Raw genomic sequence first — 23,933 nt, 5'->3', positions numbered from 1 at the left:
ACAGACTTTCGCGGGCTTTTTCAAACCTGGGCTTTCGCGGGCTTTCTCAAACCTGGGCTTTCGCGGGCTTTTCAGCTTTCCCCTTTGTCTCTTACTGGGCGCATATTGATTGGCTGGCTTCAGGTTACCTGATGGGGGTGGGGAATCTTACCATTTCGGGGAAAGCTAAAACTTAGGTCCAGGCTGCCTGTCATGGAATTAACCCTGGCAGCCTCACATTCCCCCCTGTCTTCTTGTTCCTGTAGAGGAATCTTTCTCTTCATCCTGGGCTACCATCTGATATTGCTGCCTTAATACCATAATCTGAATTGTATTGAGACGTTCTTTAATAAATGACATTAGCCGGTTTAAAATACAAGGGCCAAATGTAAGTGTTAATAATAGCACTATAAGTGGCCCCAGGAGGGTGGAAACTAAGGTGGTCAGCCAGGGGGAGCGTTGAAACCAAGACTCAAACCATCCCTGTTGGGCCTCTTGTTCCCTCTTACGTTGCGCCAGCCCTTCTCTCACTTTTGCCATAGATTCTCTTACCACTCCTGTATGGTCTGCATAGAAACAACATTCTTCTCCCAGAGCCGCGCAGACCCCACTCTGTTGGAGAAAAATTAAGTCTAATCCTCTCCTATTCTGCAAGACCACTTCAGACAATGAAGTCAGAGACTTCTCTAAGTGGCTGATTGATTTTTCTATGCGAGCTATATCTTCATCTATGGCGGCTCGTAGGGAGGAAAACCCTTGGCCGTGCAGAGACAGTGAAGCTATTCCTGTCCCTGCTCCTGCCAGCCCAAGACTGAACAAGGCTGCCATGGTAATCGCACTGATTGGCTCTCTCTTTTGTCTTAGCAATTCCCGGTCCCAATGTGAGTACATAACCTCTTCAGAGTGGTATAAGATTTTTGGCATTACAGCAACCAGGACACAGAATTCTTGATTCTGGTTAAAAACCTTCACATTTAAACATGGGGTTAGCCCAGTATGTGAACAAATCCACCAACCCCCAGCCTCTGGCACAATCCAATTTTTGCCATGTAAGCGTAGGTTACTGATAGTCCGGGCACAGAGGGGAGTTTTATCACGTGGCACTGTGCCCAAACAGAGTCCCTGTCCCCAAACTTCATTCATTGTGAGGCCAACCTTGCGTTCTTCCCATCGGCATTGGGGCGGGTTCTGGCCTGAAGACAAGTGGTAAGACACATTGAGGCCTATAGCCTCATAAAAGGGTGGGTGAAGATTATAACAAAGCCAACAGGACTGGGTCGCGTTAGGGTTGGTATGGTTTAAGACCGTAAAGGCTGCATTCACTAAGGCCCATAGGGGGTCCTGAATTGTTGAGCTAATGGTAACAGCCAGAGGGCCAGGGGTCTCCGTCAATTTGCCTCTAAGGCTCGGAGTAGAGGAGATGTTAAATGTTCCCGGCGAGCTTGGTCTGAAGGTAGTTGGCTTGGGGGTCGCCTTGTGCCCCTGTAACGTTTTGATCAGATTGGGACCTAAACTATGTACCTGCACTGGCTCAATAACCTGTTTAATGATCAAAAGCTCGCCTGGGTAGGGGCCGGGCCAATTTACATGAAGCTGAAAACCCCAAGTCAGTCCTGAGGTCCAGCGGTTTTCTTTTTTCGCCCGTTCCTGGTTAAATTGTACTCGTACCTGAGGGCCATGGTGTCTACGGTCCTTGAAGGTGAAGCTAACTAGATCTCTGTTTCCAACATCCCACCTCTGGGGTCCATCACAAGAGGTCACACAACTCCAGCTCCTGCAATAATAGCTTTCTATGCCACCACAGGTTTTCCAGTTATTTCTTACATAGCCCGGGCAAGCCCAGAACCCCAACCTATGGTTTTTTATCCCATCCCTATAGTACTTATCATAGAGACCGTCCTGCTTTGCGAAGAGGCTTGAGAGGTCGAAGTTCAGGTCCGGCCACCAGGTGTTCGGAGGGTGGATTCCTGATGTCTCATTGAGCAGCTCATGAGTTTGCCCGTCGTTGAGTTTCCAGGTGATCTTAGCAGGTTGATGGGGGTTATGACTGGTCGCTCCTGGGTCGATGAGAGCTCCCATCAGCAGGAGAATTAGGAGGCCTCCCGGCGGGCGAGTTTCAGTTTCAAAAGATTTGACGGGTGAGGACTCGCCTTCCATTCTGCTCGTGCTTTTTCCTGTTCTTCCGGCGTGGCTTGCCGCACGTGATTGCAGTGAACCCAGGGTCCAATTCCGTCGACCTTGACAGTAGTAGGAGTGGTAAGGAGAACAACATAAGGGCCTTTCCATCTAGGTTCTAATACTCTAGATTGGTGTCATTTTACCCAAACCCAATCACCTGGGCCAATATTATGTGAGGGAAGAGCCCTCCTGTTTTGGCCCTCGTGTATCTCTCGAATCAATTTCCAAACATGGTTATGCACCTTACTTAATGCCATCAGAGTTTGCTGGAATTGTCCCAAAGTAGGGGGTGGCAGGCATTTTCCTTCGAAAATAGGATACACAGGAGGGGGTCTCCCATATAAAATCTCAAAAGGAGTAAGATTCAGCTTATAAGGGGTGTTACGCGCCCGAAAGAGTGCAAAGGGAAGGAGGGTCACCCAGTCCCCGCCAGTCTCTATTGCCAACTTTGTCAAAGTTTCTTTTAGGGTCCGATTCATTCTCTCAACCTGTCCTGAGCTCTGGGGATTATATTCGCAATGTAACTTCCATTTCGTCCCCAGAGCTTGGACCAGCCCTTGTACAATCTGGCTCACAAAGGCAGGTCCATTATCAGAGCCCATAGTCACTGGCAGCCCATACCTAGGCACTATCTCCTCTAAGATCTTCTTAGCAACCACTATTGCTGTCTCTCCCTTAGTGGGGAAAGCTTCTACCCACCCCGAGAAGGTATCTACCAGAACCAACAGATAGCGATACCCGTACTTGCCTGGCCTTACCTCAGTGAAATCTATCTCCCAGTGTTGCCCTGGCTCCTCCCCCCGGTACCTCATTCCCGAGTGCTGCTTCTTCTCTGCCCTCATCAGCTGGCACGCTTCGCAGGCTTGAATTATCTCTCGTACAGCTGCATTTTGTCGAGGGAACCTCAGGCAGGCCGTCTGGAGAAGTGTTAGGGTCTTTTTTTCTCCCAAGTGGGTAGTTGTGTGCAGGTGTTCACACAGGTGACAACCCAGGGTGGCAGGCAATATCAGGTTGTTGTTTTGGTCCCGGTACCATCCATCTTGGTCATCCTTCTGGAGGGTGGCATCCTTGTTGATCCAAGCGAGATCAGGGAGGGAATAGTCGGGGACTGGCGGCAGAGTCCCCATACCAGGAGGTGGAAGTCCCACAGCTAATATGGGGGCGGCGTAGTCCCGGCTAGCCGCTTCTCGAGCGGCCGCATCAGCGGCACGATTGCCCCGCGCCTTAAGGTCTTCTCCTTTCTGGTGACCGGGGACATGTACTATTGCTACTGCCCGGGGCAGTTGGACAGCCTCCAGGAGCCTGCGAATCTCGGGCAGATTTTTGACCTCTTTTCCCTCAGCTGTCTGAAATCCCCTTTCTTGGTATATGGGACCTTGAATATGGGCAGTGCTGAAAGCATATCGGCTGTCAGTATAAATGGTGACTCTCTTCCCTTTGGCTTGCTCTAGAGCCTGTATTAGGGCAATCAATTCTGCTTTTTGCGCAGAAGTGTTTGGGGGAAGTGTCTCAGCCCATATCGTCTGCCCTGAATCATCAACTATGGCGGCTCCCGCCTTCCTTTGCCCATCTTTTACATAGCTGCTCCCATCGGTGAACCATACTAGCTCACTGTTGCTTAAGGGAACATCAGTTAAGTCTTTTTGTGCCGCCAGGGCCTCAGCCAGTATCTCATTGCAGTCATGGAGAGGGCGGTCCTTCTCTGGGTTAGGTAGGAGCGTGGCCGGATTTAGGAAGCAAGGGGTCTGAAAACGCACCCGTGGGGCATCGAGCAGCAAGGCCTGGTAGTGTGTCAAGCGGGCATTGGAGATCCACTTACCCGGCGGCTGCTTTAAAACTCCTTCGATGGCGTGGGGGGTGTACACCAAGAGTTGCTGTCCATACGTCAACTTGTCAGCCTCGCGGACGAGAAGGTCTGTAGCTGCAATGATGCGAAGGCAAGGGGGCCACCCAGCGGCCACCGGGTCTAATCGCTTCGAAAGGTATGCTACCGGCCGCTTCCATGGTCCCCATTGTTGCGTCAAGACCCCCTTTCCTATTCCTTGCTTCTCATCTACAAACAGCTGGAATGGCTTATTTGGGTTAGGCAGGGCAAGGGCTGGGGCTTCTAGTAGGGCCTGTCTAAGCGTCTGGAAAGCCTTTTTCATTGGCTCAGTCCAAGTCCAGTTTGGGGTCTCTTTACTTCCCTCATACAAGGGCCGGGCCTTCTCAGTAAACCCCATGATCCACAGTCTGCAATATCCAACAGTCCCCAGAAACTCTCTCACCTGGCGAGGGGTTTTGGGCTCTGGTATCTGCAATATTGTTTCTTTCATGGCCTGAGTTAGCCACCTTTGTCCCTGCCGGATCTTATACCCCAAATAGGTGACCTCTTGCCGGGCTATTTGTGCCTTCTTTGCGCTAGCACGATACCCCAAGATGCCTAGGGTCTGTAAGAGGTCCCCGGTGGCACGGCTGCATGCCTCCTCTGTGGTTCCAGCCAACATGAGGTCATCTACATATTGTAGCAGAATGACCTCTGGGTGGCAAGCCCGATATTCGCAGAGGTCCTCACTCAGAGCCTCATTAAACAAGGTAGGGGAGTTCTTGAACCCCTGTGGGAGACGGGTCCAAGTTAATTGTACTACCGGTTGGCCCTCCCCCTCAGTCCACTCAAAGGCAAATATCTCCTGGCTCTGGGCCGCCAGGGGTAGGCTGAAAAAGGCATCCTTCAAGTCCAACACAGTATACCAAGTGTACTCAGGCAGTAAACTGCTCAGGAGGGTATATGGGTTAGGGACAGTGGGGTGTATGTCACTCACCCGCTTGTTGACTTCTCGCAGGTCTTGGACAGGTCTGTAATCTGTCCCCCCTGGCTTCTTCACCGGCAGTAAGGGGGTGTTCCAAGGGGATTGGCATCGCCTGAGAATTCCGGCATCCATGAGACGTCGAATGTGGGGAGTGATCCCCCGCCGAGCTTCTTGGCTCATGGGGTACTGTTTCACCCTCACAGGAACTGCCTCTGCCTTTAGCTCGATGACGACCGGATGTCTCTGTTTGGCTAGTCCCATCCCTGCTGTTTCTGCCCAGGCCAATGGGTATTTATGGACCCACGGTTGTACATCTAGTGCTATGGTCTCTGAGGGCTTAGGCACAAAAAGTCTGTATTCATCTCTTAAGGCTAGGGACAAGACATGTATCGGTTGTCCAAGTCCATCCGTGACTGACATTCCCCCAGGGTCAAAATGGATCTGAGCATTAACTTTAGTCAACAAGTCCCGTCCAAGTAGAGGGGCTGGGCATTCTGGTATCACCAAAAACGAATGGGACACCTGGTGGGTCCCCAGATTTACTTTCCGTTCTGTGGTCCAACAATATCTTTTTATCCCCGTGGCTCCTTGCACTAAGCTGGTTTTTTTAGACATTGGTCCCAGTTTTTTATTTAAAACAGAGTGTTGGGCACCAGTATCTACCATGAAGCCAACGGGTTTCCCCTCCACATGTATGGTTACCCAGGACTCGGGGAGGGGCACCGAGTCTTGACTCCCCTAGTCACTGTCTTCCCCCGCATATAGAACTCGAGTTCCAGGGGAAATTTTCTCTCTCTGGGTCATTCCTCTCTTTGAGTCCCTCTTAGGGCACTCGTTTTTCCAGTGCCCCTGTTCTTTGCAGTAGGCGCACTGATCCTTCTTTAGGGCCTGCCTTTTTGGTTTTTCTTTTTCTCCCATCCGGGGGTCTCGAGGTTCCCTCAATTCTGTTCCGGCCTTTATCCCAGCAAAAAGGATCTGGGCTAGCTCCCTCTGGTTCTTCCGGTTTTCCCTCGCCCTATGTTCCCTATCTTCTTTCCTGATCTTCTCAGCTAATTCCCTTTCCTCCCGTCGAATTCGTTCTTCCCTTTTTTCTGGGGTCTCTCTATTATTAAATACCTTTTCAGCTACTTTCAGTAAATCCTGTATTGTCTGTTCTCCCAATCCCTCTACCTTTTGTAATTTCTTCCTAATATCTGGGGCTGCCTGATTTACAAACGCTAACAGAACTGCAGCGCGTGACTCCTCAGCCTGGGGGTCCATAGGTGTATATTGCCTGAAAGCTTCCATCAGCCTCTCTAGGAAGGCTGCTGGGCTCTCAGTGGGCTCTCGCCTTACTAGATTTACCTTTGCCAGATTCGTCGGCTTTCTTGCTGCAGCCCGCAGGCCAGCCATTAGAGTCTGGCGGTACACTCGGAGATGCTCCCTACCCTCCACCCGCTCAAAATCCCAGTTAGGCCGCAACAGAGGAAACCCCTCGTCCACGAGATGAGGCTGGGCGGTTGGTCTCCCGTCGGCCCCCGGGACCCGTTTCCGTGCCTCTGCCAGGATTCGCTCCCGTTCTTCCGTGGTGAAGAGCACCTGCAACAGCTGCTGACAATCGTCCCAGGTGGGGTTATGAGTGAACAAAATGGAATCTAAGAGGTCAATGAGGCCTTGGGGTTTCTCTGAGAAAGGAGGGTTTTGGGTTCTCCAATTGTACAGGTCACTCGTGGAAAAGGGCCAGTACTGATAGGTTCGCTCTCCGTCCGGGTTAGCTGGTCCCACTTGGACGGGGAGCGCCTGAACAGTGGATGAAGGTAACTCTGGGTCCCCAGGGTCTTGCCCACCCCTATCTCCCCTAGTTCTCCCCCGGGTCCCCAGTGCCGGTCCCCCCTCATGGTCAGTTCCCGTTGGCCCTTTTAAACCTCTCGGTTCACCCGTGGGAGCTTCTCTCCTCGGAGGGGGTTGCGAGGAGGGCACATATGGCGGAGGCCTTATCTCCGTTTCTAGATCTATCAGGTTTGTATAAGATGATTCCTGAAGGACTGGTTTTGGGTCTTCTTTCTTTTTGGTTTCCTCCGGGGGGATCTCCATCACCAGGACCTGTGAATTGGAGGAACTAGGAAGTGTATAAACAAAAGGTTTTAACCATTTAGGTGGATTTTCCACTAAATCCTGCCAGACCATGACATAGGGGACCTGATTCGGATGGCCCCAGGGATCAGGAGTCATAATCTTCTCCTTCACAGCCTGTATGATGGACGGTTGAAAGGTGCCTTCCGGAGGCCATCCTACCCGAAAGGCGGGCCACTCTGCAGAACAAAAAGTTATTAATTTACTTTTCTTGACTAGCAAAGACAAGTTATGGGCCCTGGCCCTGACATCCAAAAAATGGTCAGTCATGAGAGAAAGTGGGGTAGATTCTCTCTGACCCATGGTTAAAATAAATGGTAAGGAAGAAAGAGAGAGAAAGTCACTGAGAACGACCACCAAAAATCCTACCGGGAGTGGTGGCGGCCAAGAGGTTGGGCTTATGGTATGCTTTTGGAACTGTTTATGTGCCTACGTCGTTGCACGGAAGTTTTCTTGCTGGGGGCGGGCACCCTAGGGGTTTCTAGCCCGTTCCGTGACCCCCTTATCCTCTCACGGGAGTCTTCAAGTAGCAGGCGCCCTAATGGCCTTTAAGTGCCTGACCCGTGCCCACAAGAAGAATTTTAGGCCACGTCCTCAGTTAGGGATGTTAAAGGAGAGTTTCACCCGGTCGGGCTCTAGTTACTGAGGCTCACTTATTGTAGGGCCTTCAGAGTCCGCCAGAGTGTAGCCCTGGCCAGGATTCATCAATTGCCCCACAACCGTTCGCCTGTTCACTGAAACTCCCGAAAAGATAAGGAGTGGAGGGGAGATCGGAGAAGAAGAGAAGGAGAATAAGTCAGAAGAGAAAAGAACGATGCCCCAGAAGAGAACGAGAATAGAGACAATGCCGGCACACACAAAAACACGGAGAGCCGAAGACAAACACGCGGACAAACAAACGTCGGCCGACGACACAGCGCTGGATTTTCGGGCCCCCTGAATTTCACCTTACCGAATGGCGTCCGCTGTTCACCAGACTCGGGGTCGGGAGAGGAACTTTCTTCCCCGCGGAGTCGGCTGCCTCCCAGCGCGTCCGCTGGCCTTGGCCTTACGCCGGCTGGTCCCCCCCTTTCTAGAAAGCTTTCCCTGCAGAGTCGGCTGCCTCCCAGCGCGTCCGCTGGCCTTGGCCTTACGCCGGCTAATCCCCCTTTCTAGAAAGCCTTCCTTCTGTGCCAGATACGCACCCTCCTGCTCCCCAACAGGGCCCTGAATTTACTGTGGTCTTTCCTGAGCACCGGTGTTATTATTTATCCTTCCCCCTTTGTCCTGGAAGCGTTCTCTTCTCCCGGTCAAGGGATCCCGGACGAGCCCCCAAATGTTATGTCCGATGTCCGAATCCCCGAGCGGGAAGAGAGAAGGCTTCCAAGGCAATGCAACTCGCAAAAAAGGGGAAGTTTATTACTGACTCGAGCCAGGGCCTTCTGCCTCCGCCATCACAGTGGTGCAGGGTCAGAAAAGCCCTGAGCCCAAGCTGTTACAGAAATTTATAAGACATGCATAATCAATTAGTAGCTGGCTTAAGCGGATTGGTTACATGTTTACAAAGCAATTCTATTGGTACAGACTTTCGCGGGCTTTTTCAAACCTGGGCTTTCGCGGGCTTTTCAGCTTTCCCCTTTGTCTCTTTTTTTTTTTTTTTTTTTTTTTTTTTTCCCCCTTTGTCTCTTACTGGGCGCATATTGATTGGCTGGCTTCAGGTTACCTGATGGGGGTGGGGAATCTTACCATTTCGGGGAAAGCTAAAACTTAGGTCCAGGCTGCCTGTCATGGAATTAACCCTGGCAGCCTCACAGTAACAGTGCCAAGAAATTCTTGCTTTAGATGGGCAAGTCCTTTGACCCTTCAAATATCCATATTTCTGTAAAAAATAAAAATATATCTTTAATCTTTTTAAGTTCCTATGTTTCATACTAGAACAAATATATTAATGATTATATTAATAAAATATATATTTTAATATATAGTTAATATTTTAAATATAAATTATATATAAATATATAATTAATATTTTATTTTTCTTCTACTAGAAAAAATGTCCAGAAACATATACTTGGAAAATGCGATATTCTAGTAAAAGACTTTTATTCTATACTACTATGAAACACTTCAAATATAATGCTTAAGAGCTCTACTGTAATCTAGCTACTCATGATATTTTAAAAGAGGCAGGCTTTAAATGTTTTTAAATGAAGAAGTTGTTATGCAGAAGGCAAACCATATTTGTAGAAAACAAAATTGATGATATAGAAGAGCCAGTTGATGTGATTGCTGTGGATCATGAAACAAGTAGATATTCAAAGTTATGCCCAATATAATGAAAAGGAAGGACTTCCCAGGCGACTTGGTGATAAAGGATCTGCCTGTCAATGCAGCAGATATGGGTTCAATCCCTGGGTTGGGCAGCTCCCCTGGAGGAGAAAATGACAACACTCCAGTATCCTTGCCTGGGAAATCCAATGGACAAAGGAGCCTGGCAGGCTGCAGTCCATGGAGTCACAGAGTCAGACATGACTTAGCGACGAAAGAACAATGAAATGGAAAGTTCGTTTTGAGAAATTATGTTTGTTGGTGACACGGTCTTTCAAATCAGTAGTAATTATAGCTTTGTCTCTGTGGTCAGACTTAAAATGAGTGATAAGGAAATTTGATGACTTTTTTTTGTTTAGGAGCATAGTTGCTTTACACGGTTTTGTCACTTTCTGCTATCGAGCAGCATCAGCAACGTGTATCCATATGTCCCCTCTTTTTTGGATTTCCTTCCCATTGAGGTCCCCACAGAGCAAGGAGTAGAGTTCTCTGTGCTCTCCAGTAGGTTCTCATTGGATTTTGATTTTATATGCAGTATCAGTAGTGAATATATCCAATTCATCCCATCGACCCTGAATTGAAATGGCTCTGAACATTTTATTACAATGTGTTTGAATTTTAATTTCTGCATTGATTTTTATTTGAATAAGTAATCACAAAGTCAAGATCATTTTGCAAGAACGTTGTATGTAGGTTTATACAGTTGTTGATTTTGACAGTAAAGAAATATAACTTTGATATCTAAACACACACACACATACACACACACACACACATCCCTTATTTTATATAACTCTGTCTCTAAATATTAACTTGCTGATGACACATTAGCTGACAACTTCTGCTTTTATTCATAGTTTTGAATTTTTCAGGTTAGTTAGCAGTCTAATCATATGTAAGCCATCATCTTCATTTTGAACATGTTGTTTGGTATGATCTAGGGTGATTTAGAACCAAATGAAGTTCCAAAGTAGAATGAAAACATATGTCATGTTCAAAACATCTATAGCAATGTTTTCTGTTACTACATTTTTGTACTTGCTTTCTTGGAAATATTTTTAACTGAAGTGTTCACATGAGAAGAGATTATTAATAGTGATGAAAGGTACTGTTGAGTGATAATTTTACTGTTTATAGATAGAGCTAAGATGTTTTAATACACTTGAATTTCAAAATATCCCTTTAAAATACTTTCTCATTAATTTGTTAACTCTATTCTTCATTTCTTTTCTTCTCCCCTTTTTTCTCTCAGAAAAGTAGAAAATTGAAGTGAGAATTTGGAGTAGAGCCAATAGAATCTATAAGGACTAGAGAGAAGAAATGTATTTATATATAATATTGACAACAGATGTTGCAATGATCTTGTATGAATGGTTTACTGAGGATTTATAATGCATAGTTAGAAAAAACCATGCAACTGTTCACAGATCACTGGAAGCCCTAAATGTTCATTTAACCTCCGACCTTAGTGTCATGGAAACTTGTGGTCATCTTTCACCCATAACATCCTTGAAACTGAAAGTTCTTTCTGGCCAGGAGATTTTCAGTTACTTTATTGATCAAATCCATTTACAAGACAATGAGCTACTCATTTGGGCAGTAAAAAAAGAGAAAAAGAAGCTAATCAGATGTCCTTTGCCTATATCTAATGATTTCACGGATATGATAGTAAAAGCAAGTTACAAGAAGTTGCCTGAATTCTATATAGATATTTCATTTGATGCAAAGAAGTAACATTATATAAAATATAATAAATAGCTTATTTTCTGTTAATACTGACTCATTTTTCTCACTGAATTTTAAAATCATAATGTTTGGAGAATTAGCCTTCCATTTTTAACTTATAAATAAAATAAATTCCATGAACCTTTCAACTTGAATAACTATTTGCACAATTATTGCCAGATATGTCAGAATTGGTATAATATTATACTTTCATGTTCGCTCTCATTTAATTGACTTTTGAAATGAAAAATTTGATCAAGAAAATCAGTGAACTAAATGGTTCTAATTTTTATTTGTGAAGACTACACAGAGAATACTGTTTTCCTTAGGTTTTTACAAGATTTTCTACATATACACACATTTTAATACATATTTTGATGTAGTAGGTGTAGGTTGACTTTAAGTCCACTCTATTTTGACATGCCAGGACACATATATCATAACTTCTGTTTTAAATCAAAATTGGTTGGCTTTCTCATGGTAGGCTCTGAAAGGGCTGTTTTAATATTTTTCCCTAAAACTGTAAAGTCTAGCGATAAAAATGCATCTAGACTGAAAAATAAACAAACATATAAACTAGTATTTGTAGAAGCTTTGTAGACAAAGGAAATTAGAGCATTAATAAGCAAAATTACTTTTTTTGATTATGTACATTATAATACAAGATGACTTTCTTGAGAAAAGACACTCTTTAGTTGCTTAACAGTAAATCAAATTCACTGTTTTTTCTCTCTGTGGAAGTTATGTATGTATTTAAATATATCATATAGTAAAAATATAATAAAGAGTAAATATACATAATTAAGCAAAACCTATGTGAAGTTTATAAAACTTTCTCGAAGAAATCTTTCCTTGGACCTGGATATAAATTTCAATATGACATGGTCTTCTAATGAGCTGTAGATGAAAACTTGCCTCTAATTTATTCCATATTTTCATCACCCATTTAAATATTACTGTATATTTTGATATGCTTCCTAAAGCATTATATAATACTTCTAAAGGTCCTGATGATCCTGCTACAAATCAACATTTGATTTCAAAAGCACAGTGACCCAAGTTCATGAAATTAGGGAAAATTTACTTGAATACAGGAATCAATATATATGTACATGCAAATTTTTCATGAAAGTCCTATTTTTGTCTTGTCTCTATATATTCTTAACTAGATATTTTTTTTGCTGAATTGTGCAGGCTGATTAAATTATATCACCCAAATTTTATTACCATAATTTAAAGCAATGAAGCAGTTTTGGAAATAAACTATTTATAGTCTACTGTATTATCATGAAAAATACTATATCTATATAAACAAAACATAACTGGTACTATGAAGGTAAATTGGCCATTTTATGAATGATTATCATACATTCTCCACATTTTCATTTTAATATGATTAAGTCTTTCAATAGTACTAAACATTTCTAAGATGTCAGAGCTCATCTTATCATCATCTGAGTTACAGGTAAGTCAGAGTAAATAGTAAATAATAACATGGCTTCAGTAAAATAGGTACAGATATATGTGTAGTATGTGTAGATGATAAATTTATATTGGGTATAGAATATACAGAAATAAGTATATAAGTAATATGTTTGACTTTGGGGCTTTAGTCTTACTTTTGCTATGACTACGGGTGATATAAAGTTTTCTAAATTTCATAGAAGTTAAAATATCCTGAAAATGTCTTTGTGTTTTAGTTTTGACAGATAGACCCCCACCTATAATTCTACAAGGCCCAGCCAACCAAACATTAGCAGTTGATGGCACAGCATTACTGAAATGTAAAGCTACTGGTGACCCTCTTCCTGTAATTAGCTGGTTAAAGGAGGGATTTACTTTCCTGGGTAGAGATCCGAGAGCAACTATACAGGAACAAGGAACCTTGCAGATTAAGAACTTAAGGGTAAGTAATGTTGAGTTTGTATTTGGATCTTCCTCTCAACATAAATATGTATATCCCTAGGGAATCACTCCATTGGGAAGTTAAATCTTACATGCCTGTCTGATCGCTGTACATTTGATTATAGACCATGTTATTTCTTATTTTACAAATGACAAACAAATTAGAGGAAAGTTCTAATTGAAATTAGAAGGAAGTGCATTGTCCTTATGTTAATCATAAGTTCCTAACAGACCTAGAAACTTTCTATTCTTCTTTCAACCCCATATGTATGTGATCAGTGAAACTAAAAAGGTTAAACACATAAAGTTAATGATAGTAATGGTATATTTGAAATAGTTTGAAAAAAATAAAATAATTTGAAAGTGACAAATGTATCTGTGCTACTGTCATGAACACGGGAGTTTCTAAGGAAATGAGGATAAAGCAGTTCAGTCAAACACTTTATGTGGAAAATAAGAAAGAGAGGAGACTGGTGAGGACACAGGAAGCAGGTTTGGCTAGTTCATAAAAACTCTTATAGTTTAGGCAAAATTGCTGTGCAGTTTAGATTTAAGTCTGTGGATAACAGCAAGCCATTGCTGATCCTTTAGTGGAAAATGACATGACAGAAAATGATCATTCCTGCCAACTTACCGAATTAGACTTGCTTTGGGAGCAACTCAAAATAATGTTTATTTCTGAATATTGTATTAGCTATCTACTGTGTGTAACAGTATTAGCAAATACCTAGAGGCTTGAAGCAACACATATTTATGATCTCGTAGCTTCTGTTAGTTAGGAAGCTGGGCATGATTTAGCAAGGCCTTCTGCCCTAGGGTCTCAGAAAGCTTTAGTCAGGGTTATAGTCTCATCTGAAAACTGACTGAGGATCAGTTTGCTTTCAAACAAAATGGTTGTTAGCATTCAGTTCCTAATGGCTTTCGGACTGGTGACCTCAGCTTCTTGCTTCTTGTTGACTGAAGGTTGCTTGTGGTTCCTTACCATGTCGATATTCCCAATACTTGCTTCCTCAAAATCAAGGAAGACGGTCTTTTAGCAAGACATGATTACTACCCTATATAACAATTGCAAATGTGACATCTTGTCACCCATGCTATATTCTGTTGGCCAGGAGTAAGTCAATAGGTCCCTCACACATTTGAGGTGAGTGGTTACACAAGGTGTCAATACCAGAAGGATGTTGTCATGGGGACCACCTGCCCTACGCAAGTGTATTCAATTCATTGAACCAAATACAGAAAGCCTCCCTTCCATATAGCAAGCTAAAGCTCCAGACTATGTCAGAATAGTCATAAGACTGGGAAAGAGGGCCTGAATTAGGGTGATTGATGTGATAGTACATGAAGAAATATTGATTGAAAATGATTCAGTGAAAAAACAGTTGGTAGAATCTGGTATCTAGGTATAAATTGGGAACCAAGGTGATTAAAAAAGAAACAAACAAAAAGATGTTGAATTTTCCCATTCAGAAGCCGGAGGATTAAGATAAAATAGTTATTACATGTATTTTCGAAAGATCACCACAGGCAATTTTTTTCACAAGGAGAAAAGTATTTGCAATCACATGTTTATCAGGTGTGTCAAATACAGATACCTAACAAAAAGGAAGAATAACTTTTCTGTAGTGTGCACATGCACAAACACAAATCTTTAACTTGTTATTAAAGTGAATGTGTGTAATTTTAATTTTAACTTTGAGACAGGCATTGCTCTAAGTAGACAAAATGATGTCAAATTTTTTTTTTTTTTTTTTAATTTTTATTTTTCAGTGGGTTTTGTCATACATTGATATGAATCAGCCATAGAGTTACACGAATTCCCCATCCCGGTCTCCCATCCCACCTCCCTCTCCACCCGATTCCTCTGGATCTTCCCAGCCCAACAGGCCCGAGCACTTGACTCATGCCTCCCACCTGGGCTGGTGGTCTGTTTCACCACAGATAATATACATGCTGTTCTTTCGAAACATCCCACCCTCCCCTTCTCCCACAGAGTTCAAAAGTCTGTTCTGTACTTCTGCGTCTCTTCTTCTGCCCTGCATATAGGGCCATCGTTACCATCTTTCTAAATTCCGTATATATCTGTTAGTATACTGTAATGTTCTTTATCTTTCTGGCTCACCTCACTCTGTATAATGGGCTCCAGTTTCATCCATCTCATTAGAACTGATTCAAATGAATTCTTTTTAACGGCTGAGTAATATTCCATGGTGTATATGTACCACAGCTTCCTTATCCATTCATCTGCTGATGGGCATCTAGGTTGCTTCCATGTCCTGGCTATTATAAACAGTGCTGTGATGAACATTGGGGTACACGTGTCTCTTTCAGATCTGGATTCCTCAGTGTGTATGCCCAGAAGTGGTATTGCTGGGTCATATGGCAGTTCTATTTCCAGTTTTTTAAGGAATCTCCACACTGTTTTCCATAGTGGCTGTACTAGTTTGCATTCCCACCAACAGTGTAAGAGGGTTCCCTTTTCTCCACACCCTCTCCAGCATTTATTGCTTGTAGACTTTTGGATAGCAGCCATCCTGACTGGCGTGTAATGGTACCTCATTGTGGTTTCAGTTTGCATTTCTCTGATAATGAGTGATGTGGAGCATCTTTTCATGTGTTTGTTAGCCATCTGTATGTCTTCTTTGGAGAAATGTCTGTTTAGTTCTTTGGCCCATTTTTTTTTTATTTGAAGAAAAATTATACAGGTTTTTCACCTTTGTTATTTATAAATTAATTCTAGACCTTCTTTCAGTAAAACGGGAGTTATTTAAAAATTAATGCCAACTCTCCTTGAGTAAACAATTTAGCCTCTTTCTTTGAGTCAAAGGCAGAATTTTGGAGCCACAGATGATAATACATTTCCCCTGTGCTAATGTATTAAAGGGTGTATTTGAACAGTCAAGACCCCCAGTAGTGCTTAAAATTAATAATTAAAGGTGGGTGCTTGATGATGTCAAAGAAACTTTGAGCGCTCTGTCGGCTTCTAAGTAGCCTTTCATAGATGCCTACGTCTGGGGCCTTGTCTTCAGCCAACTACATGAGGAGAAAAGTAGGTGAGAGTGTGCCAGCAGAATGTCTCTGTTTTAAAACATTTCGTTAAAAATAAGAGCAGAAGGATAGGAAAGATACAACACACTCATGACCAGAAAATATATTATTTAAAGTTAAGGAATAAAAATGAATGTGGTAATGATGATGGTGAAACAAGACTGAGCTTTAGTAATGATATTTAGGCTTCTCATATCACTTCTGATAAAACTCCATAATGAAAATGTTATTTTTTCTGTAAGATGACTGTCTTTAACAGGAAATACAATGTTTTACAGTACTTCACTGATAGAGTCAAAAGAGGGTTTCCGTAGGTCATATTTCTGTGTGTCTCACCTTCTTTTTTAGCACTTAATGCAAAGTGGGAAAATTGTGTGCTGAGCACCATATTCTTATGGTCCAGCTAATTGGTAACTGAATCTGTTTCTTTTGGGAAGTAGAATATTCTAATACTCATTAAAACCTACCTACCACAGCTAATGTCAAACTCGTATCTCCACATAATGACAAGGAGATGCAGTTAAGAAGCATTACCTACCTATTCTTCTTTTAGCATTTGCACATAATAACAAGTGCTACATTTTAGTTCAACTGCTATAATAAAATGCAAATTCTTTACTCTTTCACAGACCATATTCAAATGAACATCCCATTAAAATCCAACCTCGGCTCATTATATTTAGTTTGTGAGTGATACTTCTTAAATGCAAAGATTTCTAATGACTGTAATGCGTGCGTAGCCACATTTGAAAAAATGGCTTTTTCTATAATGGCTGTCCCCCATCATCCATTGGCATAATAGAAGACAATTGTACCGAGATAATATAGCAAAGAATGACATCCCAGAGCAATTTGAAACTTAAGTTAAAATACACAATGACATTTAAAATCAATTAAAATGGTGGAACCACAGTAACATCTAGGCACTACTGATTTACCCAAGAATCAACTGTGGAAGGTTGAGTCATCAATACACTTACATTTTGAACCCAGCAGATACTATATATTCCATGCACTCATATTTTATCAACAAGTAGACTCATGTTCATCACAGAATTTTACTTCTGTATCTTCTGCTTTGCCTTACTCTGATCATCCGTTTCTCTTCCCAGTCTCACTTTTCCTTCATGCCTAAACTAATGTGAATGAATGTTGTTTGTAATGTCAGCCCATGGGGCTCCACCACAGGGAGGGCTTTTAAATTACATCTTACTGATGTTGGAATTTTTGTCAAGATATAATCACAGAATCTTTGGCCTTTAACATTTATAAAAGAGAACTCTTGATTATTTTATTAACTATTCCTCAAATCTTGTACCACTAGTTAATGAATAACAAAAATGTTTTAAGTGTCAGTGGAGTGTGTGATTAACTCAGTTATGTCTTGTCACAACAAAAATTTGAAGGGATGGACTTTAAAGCCCTTGGCATGTCACAGCTCTCAGACAGACCGTGCCTCAGCTAAGACAGATCAGTGTTGCAGCTCCATTTTAGAGCTCAGTTTTATTTAGAAAATAAAGGAAGATAGATCCTCGAGGCATGAAGGCATGCTGACCCAAAAGATGCAGAGAGGAGGGAGCGAGAGCATCCCAGTCCTTTGGCTCCTCTTTTTATATGTTTTTTTCTCCTCCCCCTGGGCCTGCCCTATGTAAATTGGGCTCTCCAGGGGTGCTGTTTGTTCTACCTGAGGTCCTCACTCCAGTCCTCGAACCTTCCTTTGTTCTATTTTCATGGGCTTTTCCCTTCCCTGTCTTTTAGCCACCACCATTCTGGACTCCTGTTTCCTATTCTAACTACTTAACATATAAGCAAATAGATGAGGAAACAGTGGCTGACTTTATTTTGGGGGGCTCCAAAATCACTGCAGATGGTGACTGCAGCCATGAAATTAAGACGTTTAATTCTTGGAAAGAAAGTTATGACCAACCCAGACAGCATATTAAAAAGCAGAGACATTACTTTGCCAACAAAGATCCATTTAGTCAAGGCTATGGTTTTTCCAGTAGTCATGTATGGATGTGAGAGCTGGGCTATAAAGAAAGCTAAGCACCAAAGAATTGATGGTTTTGAACTGTGGTGTTGGAGAAGACTCTTGAGAGTCCCTTGGACTGCAAGGATATCCAACCAGTCCATCCTAAAGGAGATCAGTCCTGGGTGTTCATTGGAAGGACTGATGCTGAAGCTGAAACTTCAATACTTTGGCCACGTGATGCAAAGAGCTGACTCATTTGAAAAGACCCTGATGCTGGGAAAGATTGAAGACAGGAGGAGAAGGGGATGACGGGGGATGAGATGGTTGGGTGGCATCACTGACTCAGTGGAGATAAGTTTGAGTAAACTCTGGGAGTTAGTGATGGACAGGGAGGCCTGGCATGCTGTGGTCCATGAGTGTCACGAAGAGGGGGACACAACTGAGTGACTGAACTGAACTAAACATAAGTAATCAGTGAATGATGGTTTTTTTTAAAAGTGTTATGTTATTAATTAAGTTCTGTGACCCTTTTAGCTCTGTATTGCAATGATTCCATAGGTATAATTTATTTGTTTTTAATGATGCAACTTTATTTCATTCACTGTTACAGTGTTACAACTTTAATGTGAGTACTGCACTCTTTAAAAGGAAAGATTCAGTTTCCTATTTTAAAAAGTTTTTTTTCCCTTTTCACTTTTATCCATGCCTTTTAAAAAAAAAGAAGTGTTGCCCCCCACCTCCATGGTATAAAAGTGCTTATATACTCCCGGGAATATTTTATCCTGTGAAATACAATTTATTGATGGTAAAGAGGACAGCTTTACACTACTGACATTGAAGCCAGATTCTTTACTGTCTGAGCTACCAGGAAAGTGTGGATGTTTATAGGGTTCTGAAAAATTCTCTCCTGAGTTATCCATATCTAACTCTGATACAGTGAAGCCCCAACATAAAATGGAGTTACCAGATAAGGGGATTGCCATGGAGGCAAATAGAAAACTGTTCAAGTTTACAGACAAAGAACATTTAGTTGTAGAAATATAATAAGAATCTTTGAACCACTGTTGTGAGCTTATTTTAATATTTCATGTGGATGTATGATTTACTCTAGTGTATAATTCCAACAGCCAAATGATATATCACATTTTAGAAGTCAAATATTGCCTTGTTGAGATTGAGTAATCATCCTACAAATCAATTAAAACAGTTTTATTCTCTCCCTTCTATGAACACTAGATTTCTGATACTGGCACTTACACTTGTGTGGCTACAAGTTCAAGTGGGGAGACTTCCTGGAGTGCTGTGCTGGATGTGACAGGTGAATTCTTTGTGAATTATTTTAACAGAAAAAATTTTGAGCCAGTTTTAGTGATTAGCTCATTATCAGATAACAAGTTAAAGAGAAAGCAAGATTTTAAATTTATTGATTGTAAAAACTAAGCTTTATGTCACTTTTTCATTTCTACCCTGCTTGGTGCATAGCGTTGCATGTATGAAATTTGATACATTTGTCCTTGATAATCTTACTCTTTTCTCTGACTAAAGAACAAGCAGTTTCAGTGATCACGTGTGGAAGTAAATATTTTCTGATCAATAGGGAAAAAACAAATATTCACATATACTTTTGATTCATGAAGATAAATTGCTGTCTATTCAAATTCTTTAATAGGCTATTTTCTGTCTTTTAAGCATTGTTGTCAACTTATGCAATCAGAAATGAATTTTTTTCTGTTTGTCCTCTATAGAATCTGGAGCAACAATCAGTAAAAATTATGATTTAAATGACCTACCTGGACCACCATCCAAACCACAGGTCACTGATGTTACTAAGAACAGTGTCACTTTGTCCTGGCAACCAGGTACCCCTGGAATCCTTCCAGCAAGTGCATATATCATTGAGGCTTTCAGGTATGAGACAGTTTCTTTTTTCTCCATTGAGTTTTTGCTTGAGCTCCTATATCCTAAAATCTCAAGTGAGCTATCCTGCTGTTTTATTCTAAGGACATGTTTAATCAGGGCATTTTAAAAATTTATCTTTGGTATTTTACTTTATTCAAGAATAGATTTGGGGTTTATTTTTCATTCATACCTTAATTATAACATTAAATATGCATCATTCTTGCCTGTGTATATAGGCATCTAGTTATGAAATCATCACTTAGCTCTTTTCTTTCGCCTGACCATTGTAGGGATTTAATATGAGAATTTTGGCTTTAGAACTAAGCAGGACATAATTTAATTAGGCACAAGCACTTTTTAAGTTAAACAAGTTGAGGCATGGAAACTTGGAACTTTACTTCCTAATAATTAGAGAAGAATTTGAAATAATTCCAGTGTTTTATGCTATACATTTCACTACATGTATTGGCTATCCCCAAGAGAAAATTAAGAACTACAATCAAAGAGATTGATTACAAGCACTTCTGATGGCTGAAAGGAAAAGTTAGGTCCAATCGTTATTAGGAATAATTGCCCTCACCTTAGGCATATGGACTACAAATTAGTCAATACTGGTATAAAACTGTCTTATGAGAATTTGAAAAAATTGTTATACTAATGAGAGAATGTAGCTTCATATTCAGTTTCAAACTGCTTCTATTTGCCATTATAAATATAGTGATAGAGCCTCTCCTTTTTAAACATAAGGACAAATCATCACTTTCATTTTAAATTTCCCTAATCTGTTAAAGTTAATGATCAGTACCTAGTTTTCAAATTTCACAAGTGTTTCTCTGTAATTTTCATGCTTTGATGTATAAGGACTTCTGAAAATCATACAGCCCTGAAAAATCACATTTTCTCCTCATCCTAAGTAGCATGTGACCTTAGACCAAGGGCTTTGAAAGGGCATCCCATCTGTTAAGGGGTCCGCACACACAGTCAGAGACATTTCACTATTCTGAGATGTGAAATCACCATTCTGTGTAATGTACGATTTTATTAAAAATGTGACCAAGGGAAAATATTCATTACATGCTTCCTTTCTTCTTTTACAGATGTGTAGTTTTAGAAGGCTCTATTGTAATATTGCATGTGGAATTGATGCAAAAGAAAACACAACTTGTAACAGGAAAATGTATTGGCATAATTTACTCTGTAGCCCATTTATTCTTTCTGCAGGTTAATTCTTTTCAAGGTATATATAAACTTTGCGAGGACCGTATTTATTGTATAAACTTGATGTTGTGATCTTGGCCCCTGTTCCTTTTACAGGTATTCATTCGTGGGTTGCTGCGCTTTAGCAAAGGGCTCTCACATCTCCTGGGCTGAGTTTAATTTTGTTGTGCATGGCACTTCCGTTAGGTGGGCTCGGCTTTGTTGTGGAATAGACTGAAACCATCCAAATGTTTCATTTATTGGGCTGAACACTTCAAGCGTTGTGTGTGTGTGTGTTTAATTTTCAGCCATTAACCTTTGTCATTGATATCCAACTCCATTTCCAAGACCCCCGTGACGGTTCTCTAAATGAAATTTCTGTTCCCGTTTCAGCCAATCGGTGAGCAATAGCTGGCAGACAGTGGCAAATCACGTCAAGACCACCCTCTATACAGTGAGGGGACTGCGGCCCAATACAATCTATTTATTCATGGTCAGAGCAATCAACCCCCAAGGTCTCAGTGACCCGAGTGCTATGTCAGACCCTGTGCGCACCCAAGGTAATTTCAGTAACTCTGAACATGACTGGTTCTAGAAAGAGGCATCAAACATGTCTTTAAGGACAAAGGGATGGCAGGACCAATGATAAATGCATCTGCATTGCATGTTAAAATGTTTCACTAGACCTGGTCCAGTGAAAGAAGAGAAAGCTTGTCATTCACCTTAGTGAGTACAGCTTCTTTCTGGAGCTGTCAGGGTTTATTTGGTAAAAATGAAACACAATCATTTGGTACAATTACATAGAAATTGAAGGTAGGGTTTAACTGTAGGGCTCCGGGAGCTTCCCAGGTAGCTCAGTGGTAAAGAATCGACCTGCCGATGCAGGAGTCATGAGTTCGATCCCTGGATCAGCAGGATCCCCTGGGGAAGGAAATGGCAACCCACTCCAGTATTCTTGCCTGGGAAATCCCATGGACCGAGGATCCTGGCAGGCTACAGTCTGTGCGGTGGCAAAAGAGTCAGACATGACTTAGCGACTAAACAACAACAACAAAACTTATTGGTCATCATTTTAATTCTATAATAGAAATTTAAACATATGTAATTTGTGGGCTTCCCTGGTGGGTCAATGGTAACGAATCCACCTGTCAGTGCAGGTGATGTGGGTTTCATCCGTGGGTTGAGAAGATCCCCTGGAGAAGGTCATGGCAGCGACCTCCAGTGTTCTTGCCATGGAAATCCCATGGACCGAGGAGCCTGGTGGGCTTCAGTCCATGGGGTCATGACGAGTCTGACAGACTGAGGACACATGCACATAGGATTTTCCCATATTTCAAAGGAAGAGAAAATGCTTCTCCTTCTTTGAAATTAATTCTGCCATAATGAAAAGTGAACGTTAATGGATAAGATGCCCTGTGAAGGATATCAAAATTGCTTCCTATGGTTCAAGAATTGTGTTTTGATTGCAAAGTGGGTCTCAAGGTGTGGTTCCTAAAAGCAGCATCTCATCACCTGGGGCTGCCTTAGAAAAAAATCTCAGGCCCTGACTCTGAAGCTCTGGGGGTGGTGCCCAGCAATCTGTTAAAGTGCCCTCCAAGGAATGTTCATGCTCAAGTCTGACAAGCATCTTTACAGTAAATGGTATTAAACCCGATGTTTAAAGCAACAATTTCTTTCAGGAAGCTGTAAATCAAGCTTCCTTCCTGAGGTATGTGATGCTTTTGACTAATAAAAAAAAAAAACAACTATAATATTATAAGATCAAAATGGAAGATTCCCCATCTCATCTATAGTAGCCTGTCTCTTCACACTAGAAATTGCTGGAGTCTAGGGGTTAATATGGGATGTTAAATTTCCCTTGTTACTAGTAGATGAAGGGAACTAATAAAATAGAAATGGTGGCTTTATTATTTGTTACGACTTACTTCCCACAGGGTTCTTGAGAAAGGGTTAATTATTTCTTATTTGTAAAAGGTTTTGAACAAGATATAATTCAAAGTAGTATTTTTATGCTATGAAAAGCACCATACAGCCATAAAATATTATTATAATTACAATGTAGCCTGGTGATAGTAACTAGCATGCTATTATAACAGAGAAGGGCGCCTTAAAGGAATCAAGTCAAATAAAGTCACCACGTGATTTTGCAACGTTGCTGACATGATGACAGTCAGGGGAGGAGGGGGTGCCACTTTGCTATTGTTCTCTAGGAAGTAATGTGATTAATTTTCCATGATGATAAAGGGCCTGTAGGTAAAGAACCTGTCTCGAGAGAAAGAAAAAGTACAACAAGGAATCTGAAGACCTGAAACTCGTTCTATTTTACCTTGCCTGGATCCACTTGCTTTTAATGTGTGTGGATTTAATGAATAAATTTAATTATTGAGCTTAAAAAAAGAAGAGGTGTATGATTTTTAAGTCAAGAAATTGTAGTACTCAGATCATTTTTTACTTGTGTAGATAGAAATAGGTTTTGTGCATCACTGCAGTGGAAAGTGGGGAGATCACAGAATGGGGAAGACTTTTGGTGTGATTAAATCTGGCGGCCCTTCTTGATCATTCAATAACAGCGCCAGTCACTAAATCTTGACTCATAAAATAACTTCTCTGTGAAAAGGTCAACAAAGATTAATGAAAAGTTGTTTGTGATCTGGCTTGTTCCAGTCGAGAGACCATACAGAGCAAAAGACTTATGCTCCCTCAACAGATATTTAATAGAAAAACTCATGTTTTGTGTCTGAATGTCAGGATCATTTTTGACACCACACTCTCAAGCAGCTTTGCGTTTTGTCAAGCACTTCTTTGCAAAGAACACTTGGCGG

The 23,933-nt window shown here is 41.7% G+C and overlaps 1 protein-coding gene across 7 annotated transcripts in view; it reads left to right on the top strand.

Annotated features, from left to right (window-relative positions):
- Positions 1-23,933, top strand: part of ROBO2 (roundabout guidance receptor 2) — a 655,957-nt gene that overhangs the window by 536,090 nt on the left and 95,934 nt on the right. For all 7 annotated transcript variants that reach the window (XM_065913481.1, XM_065913477.1, XM_065913480.1 and 4 more), the window contains exons 10-13: positions 12,791-12,996; positions 19,252-19,333; positions 19,761-19,923; positions 21,505-21,671. In XM_065913481.1, coding sequence (XP_065769553.1) covers positions 12,791-12,996; positions 19,252-19,333; positions 19,761-19,923; positions 21,505-21,671 — 618 coding nt within the window. The remainder of the gene's footprint in view (positions 1-12,790; positions 12,997-19,251; positions 19,334-19,760; positions 19,924-21,504; positions 21,672-23,933) is intronic.

This window comes from Muntiacus reevesi, chromosome 21 (genome assembly GCF_963930625.1).
Source record: "Muntiacus reevesi chromosome 21, mMunRee1.1, whole genome shotgun sequence".
Lineage (NCBI taxonomy): Eukaryota > Metazoa > Chordata > Mammalia > Artiodactyla > Cervidae > Muntiacus > Muntiacus reevesi.
This window is presented reverse-complemented; position numbering and strand designations above follow the sequence as displayed.